The sequence below is a fragment of the Pseudophryne corroboree genome, chromosome 3 (genome assembly GCF_028390025.1).
Source record: "Pseudophryne corroboree isolate aPseCor3 chromosome 3, aPseCor3.hap2, whole genome shotgun sequence".
Taxonomy (NCBI): Eukaryota; Metazoa; Chordata; class Amphibia; order Anura; family Myobatrachidae; genus Pseudophryne; species Pseudophryne corroboree.
Genome location: NC_086446.1, coordinates 807,658,817 through 807,679,418, shown reverse-complemented (window position 1 = coordinate 807,679,418; position 20,602 = coordinate 807,658,817). Strand labels below are relative to the sequence as shown.

The 20,602-nt window shown below is 49.5% G+C and overlaps 1 protein-coding gene and 1 non-coding gene across 2 annotated transcripts in view; both read right to left on the bottom strand.

Moving 5' to 3' along the window:
* EIF3A (eukaryotic translation initiation factor 3 subunit A) overlaps positions 1-20,602 on the bottom strand; it is a 56,250-nt gene that overhangs the window by 3,082 nt on the left and 32,566 nt on the right. Inside the window, 4 exon segments of the mRNA XM_063962705.1 lie at positions 5,336-6,426; positions 6,551-6,642; positions 12,685-12,866; positions 13,654-13,807. Of these exon segments, the coding sequence (XP_063818775.1) occupies positions 5,336-6,426; positions 6,551-6,642; positions 12,685-12,866; positions 13,654-13,807 (1,519 nt within the window).
* Positions 10,926-11,036, bottom strand: LOC134899909 (U5 spliceosomal RNA). The gene has a single exon (XR_010173453.1). It is a non-coding gene; the product is annotated as a U5 spliceosomal RNA (small nuclear RNA).

Genomic DNA, 20,602 nt, shown 5'->3' with positions numbered 1-20,602 from the left:
GCACCCAACTTGTTGGGTGCATACAGTATAAACAGCGAGTCAGATTTTCTGACTCCAGCCGTCCTTGAAATGTATATTTTTAAAGCTCTGACAACGTCCAACAACTTGGAGTCCTCCAAGTCGCTTGTAGCCGCAGGCACTACAATAGGCTGGTTCAGGTGAAACGCTGATACCACCTTAGGGAGAAAATGCGGACGCGTCCGCAGCTCTGCCCTATCCGAATGGAAAATTAAATAAGGGCTTTTATAAGATAAAGCCGCCAGTTCAGATACTCTCCTGGCGGAAGCCAGGGCCAGTAACATAGTCACTTTCCATGTGAGATATTTCAAATCCACATTTTTTAGTGGTTCAAACCAATGGGATTTGAGGAAATCTAAAACTACATTTAGATCCCACGGTGCCACCGGAGGCACCACAGGAGGCTGTATATGCAGTACTCCTTTGACAAAAGTCTGGACCTCAGGGACTGAGGCCAATTCTTTTTGGAAGAATATTGACAGGGCCGAAATTTGAACCTTAATAGATCCCAATTTGAGACCCATAGACAATCCTGATTGCAGGAAATGTAGGAAACGACCCAGTTGAAATTCCTCCGTCGGAGCACTCCGATCCTCGCACCACGCAACATATTTCCGCCAAATGCGGTGATAATGCTTCGCGGTGACTTCCTTTCTTGCCTTAATCAAGGTAGGAATGACTTCTTCTGGAATGCCTTTTCCTTTTAGGATCTGGCGTTCAACCGCCATGCCGTCAAACGCAGCCGCGGTAAGTCTTGAAAGAGGCAGGGACCCTGTTGAAGCAGGTCCCTTCTCAGAGGTAGAGGCCACGGATCGTCCGTGACCATCTCTTGAAGTTCCGGGTACCAAGACCTTCTTGGCCAATCCGGAGCCACTAGTATCGTTCTTACTCCGCTTTGCCGTATGATTCTCAATACCTTTGGTATGAGAGGCAGAGGAGGAAACACATACACCGACTGGTACACCCAAGGTGTTACCAGCGCGTCCACAGCTATTGCCTGCGGATCTCTTGACCTGGCGCAATACCTGTCCAGTTTTTTGTTGAGGCGAGACGCCATCATGTCCACCATTGGTCTTTCCCAACGGTTTATTAGCATGTGGAAAACTTCTGGATGAAGTCCCCACTCTCCCGGGTGAAGATCGTGTCTGCTGAGGAAGTCTGCTTCCCAGTTGTCCACGCCCGGGATGAACACTGCTGACAGTGCTATCACGTGATTCTCCGCCCAGCGAAGGATCCTGGCAGCTTCTGCCATTGCACTCCTGCTTCTTGTGCCGCCCTGTCTGTTTACATGTGCGACTGCCGTGATGTTGTCCGACTGGATCAACACCGGTCCTCCTTGAAGCAGAGGTTCCGCCTGGCTTAGAGCATTGTAGATTTTCCAGGCTCGACCACACTCCCTGGAAGTTTCTTCCTTGTGTGACTGCTCCCCAGCCTCTCAGGCTGGCGTCCGTGGTCACCAGGATCCAATCCTGTATGCCGAATCTGCGGCCCTCCAATAGATGAGCCCTCTGCAACCACCACAGAAGAGATACCCTTGTCCTTGGAGACAGGGTTATCCGCAGGTGCATCTGAAGATGCGACCCTGACCATTTGTCCAACAGATCCCTTTGGAAAATTCTTGCATGGAATCTGCCGAATGGAATTGCTTCGTAAGAAGCCACCATTTTTCCCAGGACTCTTGTGCATTGATGTACAGACACCTTTCCTGGTTTTAGGAGGTTCCTGACCAGGTCGGATAACTCCTTGGCTTTTTCCTCGGGAAGAAAAACCTTTTTCTGAACCGTGTCCAGAATCATCCCTAGGAACAGCAGACGAGTTGTCGGCATTAATTGGGATTTTGGAATATTCAGAATCCATCCGTGCTGCTTTAGCACCTCTTGAGATAGTGCTAATCCCATCTCTAGCTGTTCTCTGGACCTTGCCCTTATTAGGAGATCGTCCAAGTATGGGATAATTAATACGCCTTTTCTTCGAAGAAGAATCATCATCTCGGCCATTACCTTTGTAAAGACCCGAGGTGCCGTGGACAAACCAAACGGCAGCGTCTGAAACTGATAGTGACAGTTTTGTACAACGAACCTGAGGTACCCCTGGTGTGAGGGGTAAATTGGAACGTGGAGATACGCATCCTTGATGTCCAAGGATACCATAAAGTCCCCTTCTTCCAGGTTCGCTATCACTGCTCTGAGTGACTCCATCTTGAACTTGAACTTCTTTATGTACAGGTTCAAGGACTTCAGATTTAGAATAGGCCTTACCGAGCCATCCGGCTTCGGTACCACAAATAGAGTGGAATAATACCCCTTCCCTTGTTGTAGAAGAGGTACCTTGACTATCACCTGCTGAGAGTACAGCTTGTGAATGGCTTCCAAAACCGTCTCCCTTTCGGAGGGGGACGTTGGTAAAGCAGACTTCAGGAAACGGCGAGGTGGATCTGTCTCTAATTCCAACCTGTACCCCTGAGATATTATCTGCAGGATCCAGGGATCTACCTGCGAGTGAGCCCACTGCGCGCTGTAATTTTTGAGACGACCGCCCACCGTCCCCGAGTCCGCTTGAGAAGCCCCAGCGTCATGCTGAGGCTTTTGTAGAAGCCGGGGAGGGCTTCTGTTCCTGGGAAGGAGCTGCCTGTTGCTGTCTCTTCCCTCGACCTCTGCCTCGTGGCAGATATGAATAGCCCTTTGCTCTCTTATTTTTAAAGGAACGAAAGGGCTGCGGTTGAAAAGTCGGTGCCTTTTTCTGTTGGGGAGTGACTTGAGGTAAAAAGGTGGATTTCCCGGCTGTAGCCGTGGCCACCAAATCTGATAGACCGACTCCAAATAACTCCTCCCCTTTATACGGCAAAACTTCCATATGCCGTTTTGAATCCGCATCGCCTGTCCACTGTCGCGTCCATAAAGCTCTTCTGGACGAAATGGACATAGCACTTACCCGTGATGCCAGTGTGCAGATATCCCTCTGTGCATCACGCATATAAAGAAATGCATCCTTTATTTGTTCTAACGACAGTAAAATATTGTCCCTATCCAGGGTATCAATATTTTCAATCAGGGACTCTGACCAAACTACCCCAGCACTGCACATCCAGGCAGTCGCTATAGCTGGTCGTAGTATAACACCTGCATGTGTGTATATACTTTTTTGGATATTTTCCATCCTCCTATCTGTTGGATCTTTAAGTGCGGCCGTCTCAGGAGAGGGTAACGCCACTTGTTTAGATAAGCGTGTTAGCGCCTTGTCCACCCTAGGAGATGTTTCCCAGCGCTCCCTAACCTCTGGCGGGAAAGGGTATAATGCCAATAATTTCTTTGAAATTATCAGCTTTTTATCAGGGGCAACCCACGCTTCATCACACACGTCATTTAATTCTTCTGATTCAGGAAAAACTATAGGTAGTTTTTTCACACCCCACATAATACCCTGTTTAGTGGTACCTGTAGTATCAGCTAAATGTAACGCCTCCTTCATTGCCAAAATCATATAACGTGTGGCCCTACTGGAAAATACGGTTGATTCGTCACCGTCACCACTGGAATCAGTGCCTGTGTCTGGGTCTGTGTCGACCGACTGAGGCAAAGGGCGTTTCACAGCCCCTGACGGTGTTTGAGGCGCCTGGACAGGCACTAATTGATTGTCCGGCCGCCTCATGTCGTCAAACGACTGCTTAAGCGAGTTGACGCTATCCCGTAATTCCACAAATAAAGGCATCCATTCTGGTGTCGACCCCCTAGGAGGTGACATCCCCATATTTGGCAATTGCTCCGCCTCCACACCAATATCGTCCTCATACATGTCGACACACACGTACCGACACACAGCAGACACACAGGGAATGCTCTATACGAAGACAGGACCCACTAGCCCTTTGGGGAGACAGAGGGAGAGTCTGCCAGCACACACCAAAAAAGCGCTATATATGACAGGGATAGCCTTATAATAAGTGCTCCCTTATAGCTGCTTTATATATATCAAAATATTGCCATTAAATTTGCCCCCCCTCTCTGTTTTACCCTGTTTCTGTAGTGCAGTGCAGGGGAGAGACCTGGGAGCCGTCCTGACCAGCGGAGCTGTGAGAGGAAATGGCGCCGTGTGCTGAGGAGATAGGCCCCGCCCCTTTTCCGGCGGGCTCGTCTCCCGCTATTTTGTGAATCCAGGCAGGGGTTAAATATCTCCATATAGCCTCTGGGGGCTATATGTGAGGTATTTTTAGCCTTTTAATAGGTTTTCATTTGCCTCCCAGGGCGCCCCCCCCCAGCGCCCTGCACCCTCAGTGACTGCGTGTGAAGTGTGCTGAGAGGAAAATGGCGCACAGCTGCAGTGCTGTGCGCTACCTTTAGAAGACTGCAGGAGTCTTCAGCCGCCGATTCTGGACCTCTTCTTACTTCAGCATCTGCAAGGGGGCCGGCGGCGCGGCTCCGGTGACCATCCAGGCTGTACCTGTGATCGTCCCTCTGGAGCTGATGTCCAGTAGCCAAGAAGCCAATCCATCCTGCACGCAGGTGAGTTCACTTCTTCTCCCCTCTGTCCCTCGTTGCAGTGATCCTGTTGCCAGCAGGAATCACTGTAAAATAAAAAACCTAAGCTAAACTTTCTCTAAGCAGCTCTTTATGAGAGCCACCTAGAATTGCACCCTTCTCGGCCGGGCACAAAAATCTAACTGGAGTCTGGAGGAGGGTCATAGGGGGAGGAGCCAGTGCACACCACCTGATCTGGAAAAGCTTTACTTTTTGTGCCCTGTCTCCTGCGGAGCCGCTATTCCCCATGGTCCTTTCAGGAACCCCAGCATCCACTAGGACGATAGAGAAATACAAGTTATATGCGTTCTATTAATTCCTTTCTATAGAAGAACTGCAGGCATCCGGGCTGTCTAGGAACTGTACTTGGCATTTCACATATACAGTCCTCCGGCTACGCGCCCTGTTCCCACCTAACCTGCTCAGAATAATCTGCCTCTACCCCTTCCCAATAGAACGGATACATATGTCCAGCACCCATGGAGGAAGTCTATGTTCTCACCCCTCTAATGTGACCATCAGAAGCCACCAAACACTAGGCACATCCATACTCACCACTATCCCACCCCCCTCTTGCCACCGCACATTGCCATCCACTGCCACTCTCACCATCCGCCACCAGACCGCCAGCAGTTCTGACCGTTGCTAAAACATTTTGTTTCCTTCTCCGCGGGTATTTCATCTAAGTTGATGAACTGTACCCTACACCCCCCCCCCAGCACTTCCTCACAATCTGCCGCCACCAACAATCACCAATACCCATATGCCTGCCTATCAGTGTTACAAAAACAGCTTTGCTTTACCTGGACGAGTTGGCACATAAGGTTTCCAGGCTACTAGGCCATCGTCGTCATCACCGCCCCTTCTGGGACCCCTGTCATCATCGCCGCCTCGCTTGGGACCTTTGTCGTCATCCCCACTTCTCCATGACGCACGTTCTTCATCCAAACCTCTGCGAGGTGTACGGTCTTCATCAAAGCCCCGGCGTGGCCCCCGGTCTTCATCAAAGCCCCGGCGTGGCCCCCGATCTTCATCAAACCCTCTCCTGGGACCACGATCCTCGTCAAAGCCCCGCCTCGGGGCGCGGTCATCGTCAAAGCCCCTCCTGGGGCCGCGGTCATCGTCAAAGCCCCTCCTGGGGCCGCGGTCATCGTCAAAGCCCCTCCTGGGACCGCGGTCATCGTCAAAGCCCCTTCTGGGACCGCGGTCATCGTCAAAGCCCCTCCTGGGACCGCGGTCATCGTCAAAGCCCCTCCTGGGGCCGCGGTCATCGTCAAAGCCCCTTCTCGGACCGCGGTCATCGTCAAAGCCCCTCCTTGGACCGCGGTCATCGTCAAAGCCCCTCCTCGGACCGCGGTCATCGTCAAAGCCCCTCCTCGGACCGCGGTCATCGTCAAAGCCCCTCCTTGGACCACGATCTTCATCAATTCCACGCTTAGGGCCAAGATCCTCGTCGATGCCACGCCTAGGGCCACGATCCTCGTCAATACCACGCTTAGGGACACGATCCTCCTCAATGCCACGCTTAGGGACACGATCCTCCTCAATGCCACGCTTAGGGACACGATCCTCCTCAATGCCACGCTTAGGGACACGATCCTCCTCAATGCCACGCCTAGGGCCACGATCCTCGTCAATGCCACGCTTAGGGCCACGATCATCTTCTGAACCTCTCCATGACACTTTGTCCTCTTCAGTTTCACGTTTTGGGACTTTATCTTCCAGCTGAGCCCGGCGCGGTGGTGTACGATCACCACCAAATCGTGCTTTGCCCTCATCCAAACGAGACGGCACACTTTCAGCATCCTTTCTGAAACTAGGGATTTCTTCTTGGTCTGGGGCATTATCTTCAATCTCTGTTTTTTCTGGGTCTTGACCGGCCCTGCGCCATTCCCTGAAATAACGCAGTAAGTTTCAATATTGCGGTCATCTGTATTATCACTAATTTATATACGCTTAGGACAAGGCTACTGACCCAGATCACTTCTGATATACAGCTGCCAGCACTTTAAATTTACCTATCGGGTGGAGCAAGTTTGCGCTCCTCTGCCGGATCTGCACCCCGTCTCCATCCGCTGTCAGCTTCTTTGTCACCCCAGCGGGAGGATTCCTATTAGGGAGATAAGGAAAGGGAAGGGGGGTGAGAAAGCTGATGCAGGCACGTCAGGCTAAATAGTGAAAGTGCTCTAAGTACTAAGAACACTGCTAATCAAAACTATTAACCCCACAAATTAAACATAGAAAAAAAATTGTGGTTCTCAGCATAATTTTGGCCAAAAATATAGGCCCACCTACAGTGACCTAATCAGGCAGCTCTCTAACATTCCTAAGGTTAAAGTCCAGGGCGTGGGACCCCCCGGGTAAGCACAACCCAACCTAGCCACCACCAGTGTGCGTGCAAGGAGAAAATAGGATTTTGGTACTTACCAGGTAAATCCTTTTCTTTGAATCCATAGGGGGCACTGGAGTACTCTTGGGATATGGACGGCGTAGCAGAAACAAAGGCACTGAATATTTAAATTTAGAACTCTCCACCCCTCCATATCCCAGAGTACCTCAGTGTACGAACCCAGTGTTTTTACTGAGCGAACTACTATAGAGAGGTTGACAATGGAGAATTTCTATAGCATAACGGACAACAACAAAGTTGACCCATGACGTTAATGTCAACTAAACAGTTGACAGCATAACCGATAGACCTTTATAGTTTGAACCAATCGGTGAAAATGTGTTACCATAAGCTCCTTTGAGCTTAATACAAACCAGGTAAAACGTGTTACCATAAGCTCCTCTGAGCTTAAAACAACCCAGGTAAAACTGCTCTGGGTGGGCGTCCAGTGCCCCCTATGGATTCAAAGAAAAGGATTTACCTGGTAAGTACCAAAATCCTATTTTCTTTTTCATCCACTAGGGGTCACTGGAGTACTCTTGGGACGTACCAAAGCTTCCCTCGTGGGCGGGAGAGCGGTTTGATACTTGTAACAGTAGGCAGCCAAAGCTAGATGCTGATGCCGCAACCGTCTTATAACGTGTAAACGCGCACAAAAGTGTGCACTGAATGCTATGTAGCCGCGTCGTAGACGCTCCACGACCAGCTGGTCTTGACATTCCCACAGAACCTGTGGGATGTGCTATTACTTACGTAGGCAACTGTAACTTAGCCTTAAAGTAAGCCTGACTTGTAGTCATTGTTATCCAACTGGATAATGTCTGCTGAGAAAACTGGCTAACCCCAGTTGGCAGCATCATAGAGAACAAGCAACGTATCCGTATTACGTACTGTAGACGTTCGGTACATATAGACGCGTAATGCGTGTACCACATTCAGAATTCTAGAATGTGCTGTCAACACAGGAACCACTATTGGTGTATTGATGTGAAGAATAAGAAATCGGAATTGGTCCGAATTTCTGCTTTGTCATGAGAAAACTCAATTACGGTGGCTTGGAATACAAGGCACCCAAATATGAAAACAAAACCCTTGGCGAAGCCAAGGCTAGAAGAAAATTGTTTTCCAAGTGAGAAACTTAATGATCACTTGTTGTAAGGGTTCAAAATATGAAAACTGTAAGAAATCTGAACCCAACCACAAGTCGCCTTGCGCTGTAGATGGGATAAATGGAGGCTGCATTTGATGACACCTTGTAGAAAGGTGTGTACCGACGCAATAGAGTCAAACGTATTTGAAAATAACTTGACCCCACAGATATCTGCACCCTCAGTGCAGATAAACGCAGTTCTCCATCCCAGCCCGTCTGTAAAATAACAGAATACGGGTAACTTGAAAAATTATGTCGGAACTTCCGAGCTTCACCACCTATAGGCACACCAAATTTTGTAATAATGAGCTGCCGTAAGCGGCTTCCTAGCTCGTAACATGGTTGGTATAACCGATACTGTAATGCCCTATTTCTTCTCTTAAGAGGGTGGTCTGAACCCCCACCCCGTCACCGCAGCCGCGGTACCTAGGTAACTAGGGGTAAAAGAATGGTCCCTGTTGTAACAGGTTGGACGTATTATGAGCGGGCCAAGATCGTGTGCAAGTATTCTTTGGAGATTCGAGAAGCAAGCTCTTCGAAACCCATGAGATATCACTAGTATGACTGTGACGAACTGTCTTATGATCCGTTTTAGCAACGGAGAGAGCAGCTGAAAATTGTGGAGCCAGATACACGAGGCTGAATGACCACACGAATGTGATACCCTCCACCGCCACTGCCCTTGTGATCTGTCGTTCTGTACACATACTGAGCGTTTGTAATTGTGGCGAGATGCCATCATGTACACCTGAGGGTAACCCCACCTGTGGATTCACATATGAAACACCTCTGGATTTAATGCCCAGTTTTTAGGATATAAATCCCGACGGGTGAGATCATCTGTCTAACAGATGTCCACTACCGGAATGAACCCCGTCGACATCACCTAATGGTGTTCTGGGCAATTGAGGATTCGAGCTACCTGCCGCATTGCCATGCGGCTTCTTGGTCTTCACTGGTTGTTGTGCATGCAACTCCCGTTGCGTTGTCTGACTGCACTTGTCCAGACTGAAAGCGAAGTATGTAGTGCATTGTAAATTGCACGGAGTTCCAGGACATTTATAGACAGCAATCTGTCGTAATCCGTTTTAGAACTCCTGTCGCTGATAATTTTTTTTTAACTACAACTCCTCAACCTCTGAGACTCTCGTCCAGAGTATATACTCCCTCGGCCCCCTGTGGGAAACGAGAGTGAAGCCCGGCGAACTAAAGCGCTTTGAAAACACATCATTATTCTTAACAGGCGAATACACCAATGTACCGCTAGTGTGCGTGGCTTTTGCACTAATTACTAGATGTACATTTGTTCTTGCTGGTGTAGTAGATAAAGGTCTGATTTACCGTATTTATAATCATGCCTAGGAATTGAAGTCGTTCAGACGGAATTAGATGCGATTGTTTTTGAACTTGACCTGCCACCGCAGTATATATTAGTAGCGCAAGTTAGAGGAACTCTGTTGAGACAGAGTTCTTATGAGCAGATCGTCTAAGTATGGAACGATTGTCACTGGCAGGGCTCTGAGATGAGCTATCCTCACCAACATCACTTTGGTAAATACCAGAGGCGTTGACAAGAAGCCAAATGGTAGACCTGAAATGGTTAATGGTTGTGGCGTTTTGCAAACGCTAGAACCTGTGATGACCAAACCGATATGGGTAAATACGCATTGTGAAGATCAAGTGCAATTATGCAATTTTGTGGCTCCAATATGCAAATACTAACCGCAGCAAATCCATTTTCAAACTGCATTAAGTGACTTGCTGATTGAGACTGCGACGGAGCTGTCTGGTTTTGTTACCCCAAACAGAGGGGAATAAGTAACCCTGACTCTGTTGGTGTACTACTGCCTGGATATAAAAACAGCTGAAACCAGCAGAGACTAAATGGCAACCTGCCAAAACGTTCGACAGAGGCAGTCTTGTCCTTTAATCTGTAAATAGCGGAGACATGCATGAGTTGATGTCTGGAAACCGCGCAAATGTAACGTGTAAAGACGCGCTTCCACAATTGGAAAATGGAGATGGCCTAAGAGGTCATCAAGCCACTGACTTGCTGACTGTAGCGTCCTGTCGTTACAAGGCGTGACTGTTTTGTACCACCGCCTTGAAAAAACTGAAGTCTAAAGGGATTAAACGCCGGCACAAGTATTTCCGTTTTGATACTGGATGCGGTAATGGCTGAATATCAAATTTAGGACCAAACAAGCTCTGGCCTTGTCGCGCTTAAACTAGCGACTATGAAAAGTGAGAATCGGAGTAACCGGCGTTAGCAGAAGCTTTACAGATATACTCTGCAGCTTCTCTTAACAGTGATCGTCATTGTTTCCATACATAGAGTCTAGTGACCCCAATGTATCTTGGGTCTTTATAATGTTTGACACAGACGCATTTACCAATGGCGGATCGCGTCATTTTGGAAACGATTAAATAGTGGTTAGAGTCTACTCAGTCTCTGTAAAAATGGAGACATTGACTCACTGGGATTTAGCAATGTATGTTGTCAAAAACCCCGCACTATCTGAGTGCTGGTCTAATGTACACTTCTCACTCGTAGTTATCGGTGTGAGATTTGACATAGAATCGTACATTAAATTATAAGACCAGTTAAATAAACACCCTGGTACCCAAAGGGAAATTGGCCCTTTGGAAAGACTGTCCTTCGTTAGAGCTGGCGGAGTAACTTCCGAGACTCCGATGTTACCGCTCCTTTAATTTGAATTGCCAATGCTTAACATAGGATCTTTAAAATTATTTTTAGTCTGCGCTAGAGCCTTACTCGCTATGCAGACAGACACCACAATAGGCAACGGACAGACACTTGCACGACTTATTGAAGTTATTATGTGTCATATATATATTTTATTGCTGAAAAGCATATTTATATGAAACTCATGGTTGTTCCTCTCTACGGAAATCTTTAGTAAAAAGCGAAAGATTTATTCAATCTGAATAGAAACCAGAGTATTCTTTATGTGAAAAGCAGTTCACATGGGCATGTGAAACCCGAACCAAATTCCCACTAACACCCCTGCGCCTCTGGTGGCTTAGAGATGTAGGGCAGGAATGTTCCAGAATTACAAACTGGAAAAACAACAGGAAACATGTTAAAATGGCCCCTTTGCCATGCTGACTGTGATAATCACCGAACAAGTTACAATTGATCAGTGTTAATATAGCCTATTATACAGTATAATCACAGTCCGGGTACAACACATGCTCTATGAATATATGCTGAATAGCCCATTATACAGCATTAATATAGGCTCAATAGCCTATTATACAGTGATAATCACAGACATTAATATAGGCTCATTAATATAGGCTCAATAGCCTATTATACAGTGATAATCACAGACTTTAATATAGGCTCAATAGCCTATTATACAGTGATGATCACAGACATATCACAGGACAGGTTATAATACATGTCTGCATTATTTACTGTCACATATATATAGCTGCATACATAACTGCTGTTTATATAGGTATTTTACATACCCTTGCCGCTGTGAGCCGCCAGATTCCACCGCCCCCCTTACCCCCCTGTAACGCTGTGTCTTCTCAGGAAAGCCCGGGAAGACTTGCAGTGAGGCCTTCTTGCAGGGAGGCCTTCTTGCAGGGAGGCTGGCATTAATCTGCGGTGCAGGGCGGCCGGACGGAGCAGCGGGCCGGTTGTCACCCTCTTAACGCTGTTAGTGAGCGTCTGCGGGTGGATGTGCTGGGCGGCCGGACGGAGCGGCTGGGACGGGCGAACGTAGCGCTGCCGTCTGGAGCGAGTCTCAGACGTAGCGGCTGGGCGCTGTGGCGGGCGGTGCGCGGAAGCGGTATTCACTCTGAACCACCTAGCGGGGAAGCAGCCTGCGCTGACCGCCCCGTTCCCCAGCCTACCTTATCTCCGATCATGGCTGCGACGGGGCTTCTATGTGTAAGCTCCGTCCAGCTTTCAGTCATCTATTCAAGGCTGCGACGGGGCTTCCAGCTTTCAAGTCATCTTCGTCATGGCTGCGACGGGGCTTCCAGCTTTCAAGTCATCTTCGTCATGGCTGCGACGGGGCTTCTATGTGTAAGCTCCGTCCAGCTTTTGCAGGAGCAGTGGGCCTGCCTGTGGCTGTGAGGGTGCTCTTTGTGAGGACCGACACGCCATGTGCTGCCCGTGCAGCGGCACTATCCCGGACCCATGTTTTTCTTGAAACTGGGAAGGGATGTGCTATTGAAAAAAAAGAAAAAGAAAAATAAAATGAAAAATTAATAAAATCTTCCACCAAGTGTGGGAATCCCACAAGCCGATGTTAGTGCTTTGAGCACAGAAAAAACACTGGGTTCGTACACTGAGGTACTCTGGGATATGGAGGGGTGGAGAGTTCTAAATTTAAATATTCAGTGCCTTTGTTTCTGCTACGCCGTCCATATCCCAAGAGTACTCCAGTGACCCCTAGTGGATGAAAAAGAAAGTGCAATGACAGGAGTAACAGCTACCAGGCCGCACGCGGAAGTCACATTTTATTTCCGTCCATTTGCTTTGTCTCCTGCCAGCAGACAGTCGCACACCTGGGGTCCACACCTAAGCCACACACAGAACCCCACCCCGCCATGTGCTGCTGGGGCTGTATCACCTTTCTGAAAGAATCATCACCGCCTCTGCGCTCTTCGTCACGCCGCCGCTCCCGCTCTTCAATCTCCTGCTCTCGCTGGCGCTTCTTTCGCTCAACCTCCTCCAGCTTCCTGATGCGTTCCTGGTATTCTCGCTGCTCGACTTCTCGCTTCTCGTTCTCAATCCGCTCACGCTCTTCATGCTCTGTAACAAAGATGGGAAATGAGCGGGTCAGGCGGCGACGCTGTGTTGCCACCGGTTACGTAATCGGCACACACGGAACGATGAGGAGCATTCTACTACAACACCAGGCGCTTTCTGTAAGGGGGATTGTGACATTCCCTGAAATACTCCACCTGGGGGACACTGCAAGGCGCTGGGGTATGGAGGCTGGGAAGGAGTGAGGCAATTCACCAGTTAAAGACGTCTGAAGCCGCACCCCCCTCCACGGAGGATTCCCCATAAGTGCATCCAGTATATCTGAAGGAATGCGTGTCCGTGCTCCTAAGGCACTTACAATGGAGCATCCCCAGCTAGGAGACCAGGGGGGGGGGGGGGGGGGGGGGGGTAACACAGTAACACAGAAGGACCATGATGTGACATGAGAAGGGCAGAGGAGGGAGACGCAGCACGGGACTATCAGCGGCTGCTGGTATTTCCATTAACAGGGACAGAAGGACCAGTCTTACAAAGCCTGACATTATAAGCATGTCCTACAATGATCACCTGAGTCACCCGTTCAGCTATTAGAACATAGTGGAGAGAGGGGAAATATGAGGCTACCTGTGCTTCATACATATCCTATTACCGTATAAGATGGACGCAGGGACCAACCAGCCAATGAAAGCAGTTTATGGTCGATGTTTCTACCATCACCAGCCACTATACACACAAGGACTTCATTTCTCCGAGCGTTTTATAGTAATGCCTAAATCTGTTTATACCCTCCGCCCATCCTTAGGCAGCGCAACAGGTGTGAGATGGAAAATACCTTTCTTCACCGCTTCGTCCTTTATTCTCTGCTCCTCCTCCTCCTTGTCTCTGTAATAGTTAATGCGTCTCTCCTGCTTGCGCTGTCTCTTGCGCTCTTCCAGGCGAGCTCTCCTTTCCTCCTCAAGTCTCTCCTGGAACTGCTTCAGCTTCTCCTGAGTTGGCAAAAAGAGATAGAATTCAGTAAGAGAGACTTGCCTATAGTTTGCCCTGCGGTAACCATACAATTAAAGTACAAAATACCGGATTTATATACCTCCGTTACGTCTCTCTCTCATTCTACTTGGGGCACAGGATACAGTAGGGTATACAGAGCAGTTCCAGGAGTCTGGGCTCCTCGCCCACCACACCCGAACTACCACCCTGGGAGTTACGTATTTCTCGGTCAAATACCCAAAGGACTGAACCCAGAGCACAGAGGGGCGGGGGAGGCCGGAGCACAGAGGGGCGGGGGAGGCCGGAGCACAGAGGGGCGGGGGAGGCCGGAGCACAGAGGGGCGGGGGAGGCCGGAGCACAGAGGGGCGGGGGAGGCCGGAGCACAGAGGGGCGGGGGAGGCCGGAGCACAGAGGGGCGGGGGAGGCCGGAGCACAGAGGGGCGGGAGAGGCCGGAGCACAGAGGGGCGGGAGAGGCCAGAGCACAGAGGGGCGGGAGAGGCCAGAGCACAGAGGGGCGGGAGAGGCCAGAGCACAGAGGGGCGGGAGAGGCCAGAGCACAGAGGGGGGGGGAGAGGCCAGAGCACACAGAAGGGGGGAGAGGCCAGAGCACACAGAGGGGCGGGAGAGGCCAGAGCACACAGAGGGGCGGGAGAGGCCAGAGCACACAGAGGGGGGGAGAGGCAAGAGCACACAGAGGGCGGGAGAGGCCAGAGCACACAGAGGGGCGGGAGAGGCCAGAGCACAGAGGGCGGGAGAGGCGAGAGCCGCCCCCCCCCCCCCATTCTCATCTATGGGGACATCGGAACACTGGGAACCTCCCAGAACGGTCCCTGCTTAGTGGTAGCAGTGTGCCCCACCTTAAATCCAAAACGAAAAACAAAACAGATTTAGGTATTTACCGGTAATTCCCTCTCTCCGATTACACAGGGGACACTGGAAGGCTCAAGACCTTAGGGGGTATAGATGGTGGTAGATGGAGCTGGCACCTCCCCCTCTAGAAACTGAGCCCGAGGAGAGACTGAAGACCCAACAGAGGAGGAGGTGAAATAAGAGCAACAGAACAGAACAGTGAAGGAACATGAAAATCAAGAATACATAAAGTATATATGTATAACAAATTGCAGTCACAAGTAAAACATAATATATCACGGCAGGGAAAGTAGCGCTGGGTGGGCGTCCAGTGTTCCCTGTGGAATGGGAGAAAGGGATTTACCGATAAGTAGCAAAATCCTGTCTTCTCCTTCATCCACCGGGGGGACACTGGAAGGCGTCCCCGAGCTCCCTTGTTGGGCGGGAGAACGCTGAGAACCCTGCAACACCGCTCGGCCAAACAGAGGCCGAAGCGGCAAAAATATCAAACCGGTAAAACTTAAGGAAGGTATGCCGGCCTGACCAAGTAGCTGCCCTATACAATTGGATTGGGAGATCTCCTGGCAGCCACCCAGGAGGTGCCAACCAGCCAAGTAGAGTGCGCAGAAATAGCCTCTGGAGGCGGTCTGGATGATGCCAGATAAGCTTGACGAATTGTAAAGCGAATACACCGAGATAAAGTCTATTTGGAAGCAGGCCAACCAGGACGAGAAGCTTCATAAAGAATAACCAAGGCATCAGTCTTGTGCAGAGAAGCTGTCCTGTCCACGTAGATCTTCAGGGCTCGGACAACATCCAGAGACCGCGCTGAAGGGGAGTTATCAGTCAGTGCCGGAACCACTATCGGTTGATTAATATGGAACGCAGAAAACACCTTTGGTAAAAACGAAAGACCGGTGCGTTATTCCGCTATGTCAGAATGAAAATCACACCAGATCACACCTAACAGAAATCCAAGCTAACCAACTTAGAACAATTCAGCAACCGCTGAACAACCGTACTTAACCAAGTAACAATGCAGGAACAACGAAGCGCTTGTTCGGGCGCCCAGCATCCTCTACGGACTACGAGAAAAGGATGCCGTGTTCCATTTAGTGCCATGGGGCTGTACCAAAGCTCCCAGTATGGGAAGGAGAGAGCGCGGAGGCTCCCGCAGAACGGATTGACCAAACGTTAGGTCCTCAGAGACAAAGTATCGAACTTGTAGAACTTAGCCAACATGTTCGACCCTGACCAAGTAGCCGCTCGGCAAAGCCGAGACACCCCGGGCAGCAGCCCAGGAAGAACCCACTTTACTGGACGGACCTTTATGGAGCCCAAGCGTAGGCCCACATCCACACCTGCTTGCAGAAAGAGGAGAAACCGTCCTAGTTGAAACTCCACCGCAGGAAACTTCTTGGATTCACACCAAGACGCATACTTTTTCCAAATCCGATGGTACTGTTTAGACATTACTCCCTTCCGAGCTAATAGCAGGCGTTCAACCTCTATGCCGTCAAACGTAGCCGCGGTAAGTCTTGATAAGCGAACGACCCCTGTTGCAGAAGGTCCTCGCGAAGAGGCCTTGGATCCTCCAACAGTAATTCCAGAAGATCTGCGTACCAAGCCCTTCTTGGCCAGTCCGGAACAATGAGGATCGCTTGAACTCTTGTTCTTTTTATTAGTTTGAGAATCCTTGGGATGAGTGTAAGTGGAGGGAACACACACACACTGACTGGAACACCCACGGAGTTACCGAGGCGTCCACCGCCACTGCCAGTGGGTCTCTCGACCTGGAACAGTACCTCTGAAGCTTCTTGTTGAGGCGGGAGGCCATCGTGTCTATTTGAGGTACACGCCGACTTGTTACCTCCTAGAACACCTCCGGGTGGAGGGCTCCATTCTCCTGGATGAAGATCGTGTCTGCTGAGGAAGTCCGCTTCCCAGTTGTCCACTCCCAGAATGAAGAACGCCGACAACGCTACTGTGTACTTTTCTGCCCAGAGGAGGATTCTTGTGACGTCTGACATTGTGGCCCTGCTCTTTGTTCCACCCTGTCGGTTTATGTAGGACACTGCCGTTACATTGCCCGACTGAACCTGAATGGCCTGATCTTGTAGATGTGCTGCTTGTAGCTGACCGTTGTACACGGCCCTTAATTCCAGAATGTTTATCGGAAGCACGGATTCCAGACTTGACCACTTTCCTTGGAAGTTTTCCCCTTGAGTGACTGCTCCCCAACCTCTGAGACTTGCATCCGTGATTAAAAGGATCCAATTCTGGATCCCAAACCTTCAGCCCTCGAGAAGGCGAGAAGTTTGCAGCCACCAGAGGAGTGAAATTCTGGCTTTCGGCGACAGGTGTATCCGCTGGTGCATGTGAAGATGAGATCCCAACCATTTGTCCAGGAGATCCAGTTTGAAGGACCATGCAAATCTTCCGTACTGTAGAGCATCATAGGAAGCAACCATCTTCCCCAGAAGGCAAATGCACTGATGAACAGATACCCGGGTTGGCTTCAGGACATCCCGGACCATTGATTTAATCACAAATGCTTTCTCCATAGGCAGAAAAACCCTCTGCACTTCCGTGTCGAGGATCATCCCCAGGAAAGACAGTCAGTCTCCTTGTCGGTTCCAAATGTGACTTTGGAAGGTTCAGGATCCACCCGTGATCCTGCAGTACTCGAGTGAAAAGAGCAATGGACTGTAACAGCTTCTCCCTGTAAAACGCTTTTATCAGCAGATCATCCAGATATAGGATTATGTTCACACCCTGCTTGCGGAGGAGTAGCATCATCTCTGCCATGACCTTGGTGAACACCCTCGGTGCTGTGGATAGGCCAAATGGCAGTGCCTGGAACCGATAGTGACAGTCCAGCAGCGCAAATCTCAGATAAACCTGGTGAGGCGGCCAGATCGGAACGTGAAGGTACGCACATCCTTGATATTCAGGGACACCAGGAATTCCCCCTTCTCCAGACTCGAGATCACCGCTCTCAGAGACTCCATCTTGAATTTGAATTCCCTCAAGTACGGGTTCAAGGACTTTAGGTTTACTATAGGTCGTACCAAACCGTCCGGTTTCAGTACCACAAACAGGTTTGAGTAATAACCCTTGTGTTTCAGGTGAGGTGGAACTGGAAAAATAACATTTGTTTGAACCAATTTCTGAATGGCCTCCTGTAGGATAGCACTGTCTGTCAGCGAAGCTGGTAAGCCTGATTTGAAGAATCTGTGAGGTGGGAGTTTTTGAAACTCCAGTCTGTACCCCTGGGTAACGATGTCTTGTACCCAGGGGTCTAGGCAAGAGGACGCCCAGATGTGACTGAAATCCCTTAGTCTTGCTCACCCCTGCCCGATCTCCAGGCTGGGAGGTCCATGGTCATGCTGAAGATTTGGAGGAAGCAGAACCTGGCTTCTGCTCCTGGGAACCTGTTGGTGCAGGTTTTCTAGATTTCCCCTGACCTCCTCTAAAGAAAGTAAAGGGGGTTTGGACTTAACTTTTGCAGTCCGAAAGGACTGCATTGTAGACGTAGGATAAGATTTCCTAGCCGCCGATGCTGCAGAGGGAAGGAATGTCAACTTATCCGCAGTTGCCGTGGAGATCCACGCATCCAATGCATCCCCAAACAGAGCCTGACCTGTGAAGGGTAGGTTCTCAACACTTCTCTTGGATTTTGCATCTGCAGACCATTGGCGCAGCCAGAGTCATCTGCGTGCCGAGACAGCCATGGAAGAAGCCCTTGTATTAAGGTGGTCAAGGTCTTTCATGGCCTCCACCATGAAACCTGCAGGCGACTTAAAAACAAATCAATGTCACTCCTATCCACAGAATCTAAGTCCTCTAGTAATGTGCCTGACCACTTTACTACGGCTTTAGAAATCCACGCACAAGCAATAGTGGGCCTTAAAGCCACGCCTGTAGCTGTGTATAGCGATTTGAGCGTAGTCTCAATCTTGCAGTCAGCCGGCTCTTTAAAACCGGTTGAACCAGGGACAGGTAAAACCACCTTTTTAGACAACCTAGAGACAGAAGCATCCACTATAGGCGGGTTTTCCTGTCCTCTTCAGGTAAGGGAAAAGCAACGAGAACTCTTTTTGGGATCTGGAATTTTATCTCTGGGTTTTCCCAGGATTTTTAAAACAAGGAGTTTAACTCCATAGAAGCCGGGAAGGTGAGGAAGGATTTCTTAGTGTCTGTAAGTAAGCCTCCTCTACCTGCTCAGAATCTTTCTCATCAGTGTGTAAGATGTCCCTAATGGCCTCAATTATGAGTTGGACCCCCTTAGCAAGGGATACATCTCCCCCCTGCATATCCCCATCACCGTCCCGTGTCAGAGTCGGTGTCAGCCTGCATTGTTTGGGCAAGAGCACGCTTTTCAGGGTATGGAACAGGGACCTTAGATGAGGTAGTGGGAGCTGTGTACTGCAGAACTGCTACAGATTGTTGTAGAACCTGCGTTACATTCTCAGTATGTGACATCCTAGATGAAATCTGGGATATCATTCCCCTTATAGAATCCACCCATGGGGGTTCGGATTCAGAAGGCGGAGTAGGTACATTGCAGTCCTGAGTACATGAAAAACTCATCAGGAGAAGATACACACTCTGCAGCACAGGACACCGAGTCCTTAGACATGGTAATGTGATATATACAGACTTACACACACACAGGAAAATGTCAGACAGTTTCCCCCAGAGTACCTTCAGAGTCACAGAGTATAAGGAGCCAGCCACACAGTGCCCCAGTAAACAGGTAATAGGATTTTAATACCTACCGGTAAATCCTTTTCTCTTAGTCCGTAGAGGATGCTGGGGACACTTCAAGAACCATGGGGTATAGACTGGATCCGCAGGAGACATGGGCACTTTAAAAGACTTTAAAAGGGGTGTGAATTGGCTACTCCCTCTATGCCCCTCCTCCAGACTTTAGTTATAGGAACTGTGCCCAGGGAGACTGACACATCAAGGAAAAAGGATTTATTTTGCTTTAAACTAAGGTGAGATACATTCCAGCTCACACCTCAAGCACGCCATACAACATGGCATTTAACCCAACGCATGCAACGGCATGAATAACGACAGCAACACGTGTAACCATAACCAATAACTGCAGACACAGTACGCACTAGGACGGACACCCAGCATCCTCTACGGACTAAGAGAAAAGGATTTACCGGTAGGTATTAAAATCCTATTTTCTCCTACGTCCTAGAGTATGCTGGGGTCACATCAAGAACCATGGGGTTTATACCAAAGCTCTAGAACGGGCAGGAGTGCGGATGACTCTGCAGCACCGATTGACCAAACAAGAGGTCCTCCTTAGCCAGGGAATCAAACTTGTAAAACTTTGCAAAAAAGTGTTTGAACCTGACCAAGTAGCTTCTCGGCAAAGCTGTAATGCCGAGACCACCCTGGCAGCCGCCCAGGATGAGCCCACCTTTCTGGTAGAATGGGCCTTCACCGATTTCGGTAACAGCAATCCAGCCGTAGAATGAGCCTGCTGAACCGTATTACAGATCCAGCGTGCAATAGTCTGCTTGGAAGCAGGAGCCACAATCTTATTGGGATCATACAGGACAAACAGAGCCTCCGTTTTCCTAATCTGAGCCGTTCTGGCGACATAGATCTTCAAAGCTCTGACCACATCTAGAGACTTCGATTCCGCTAAGGCGTCAGTAGCCACCGGCACCACAATAGGTTGGTTAATGTGAAACGATGACACCACTTTCGGCAGAAATTGCTGACGAGTTCTCAACTCTGCTCTATCTTCATGGAAGATCAAATAGGGGCTCTTGTGAGACAAGCCGCTAATTCAGACACCCGCCTTGCAGAGACCAAGGCCAATAGCATGATCACTTTCCAAGTGATGAATTTCAACTCTACCTTACGTAAAGGTTCAAACCAATGAGATTGCAGGAACTGCAACACCGCGTTAAG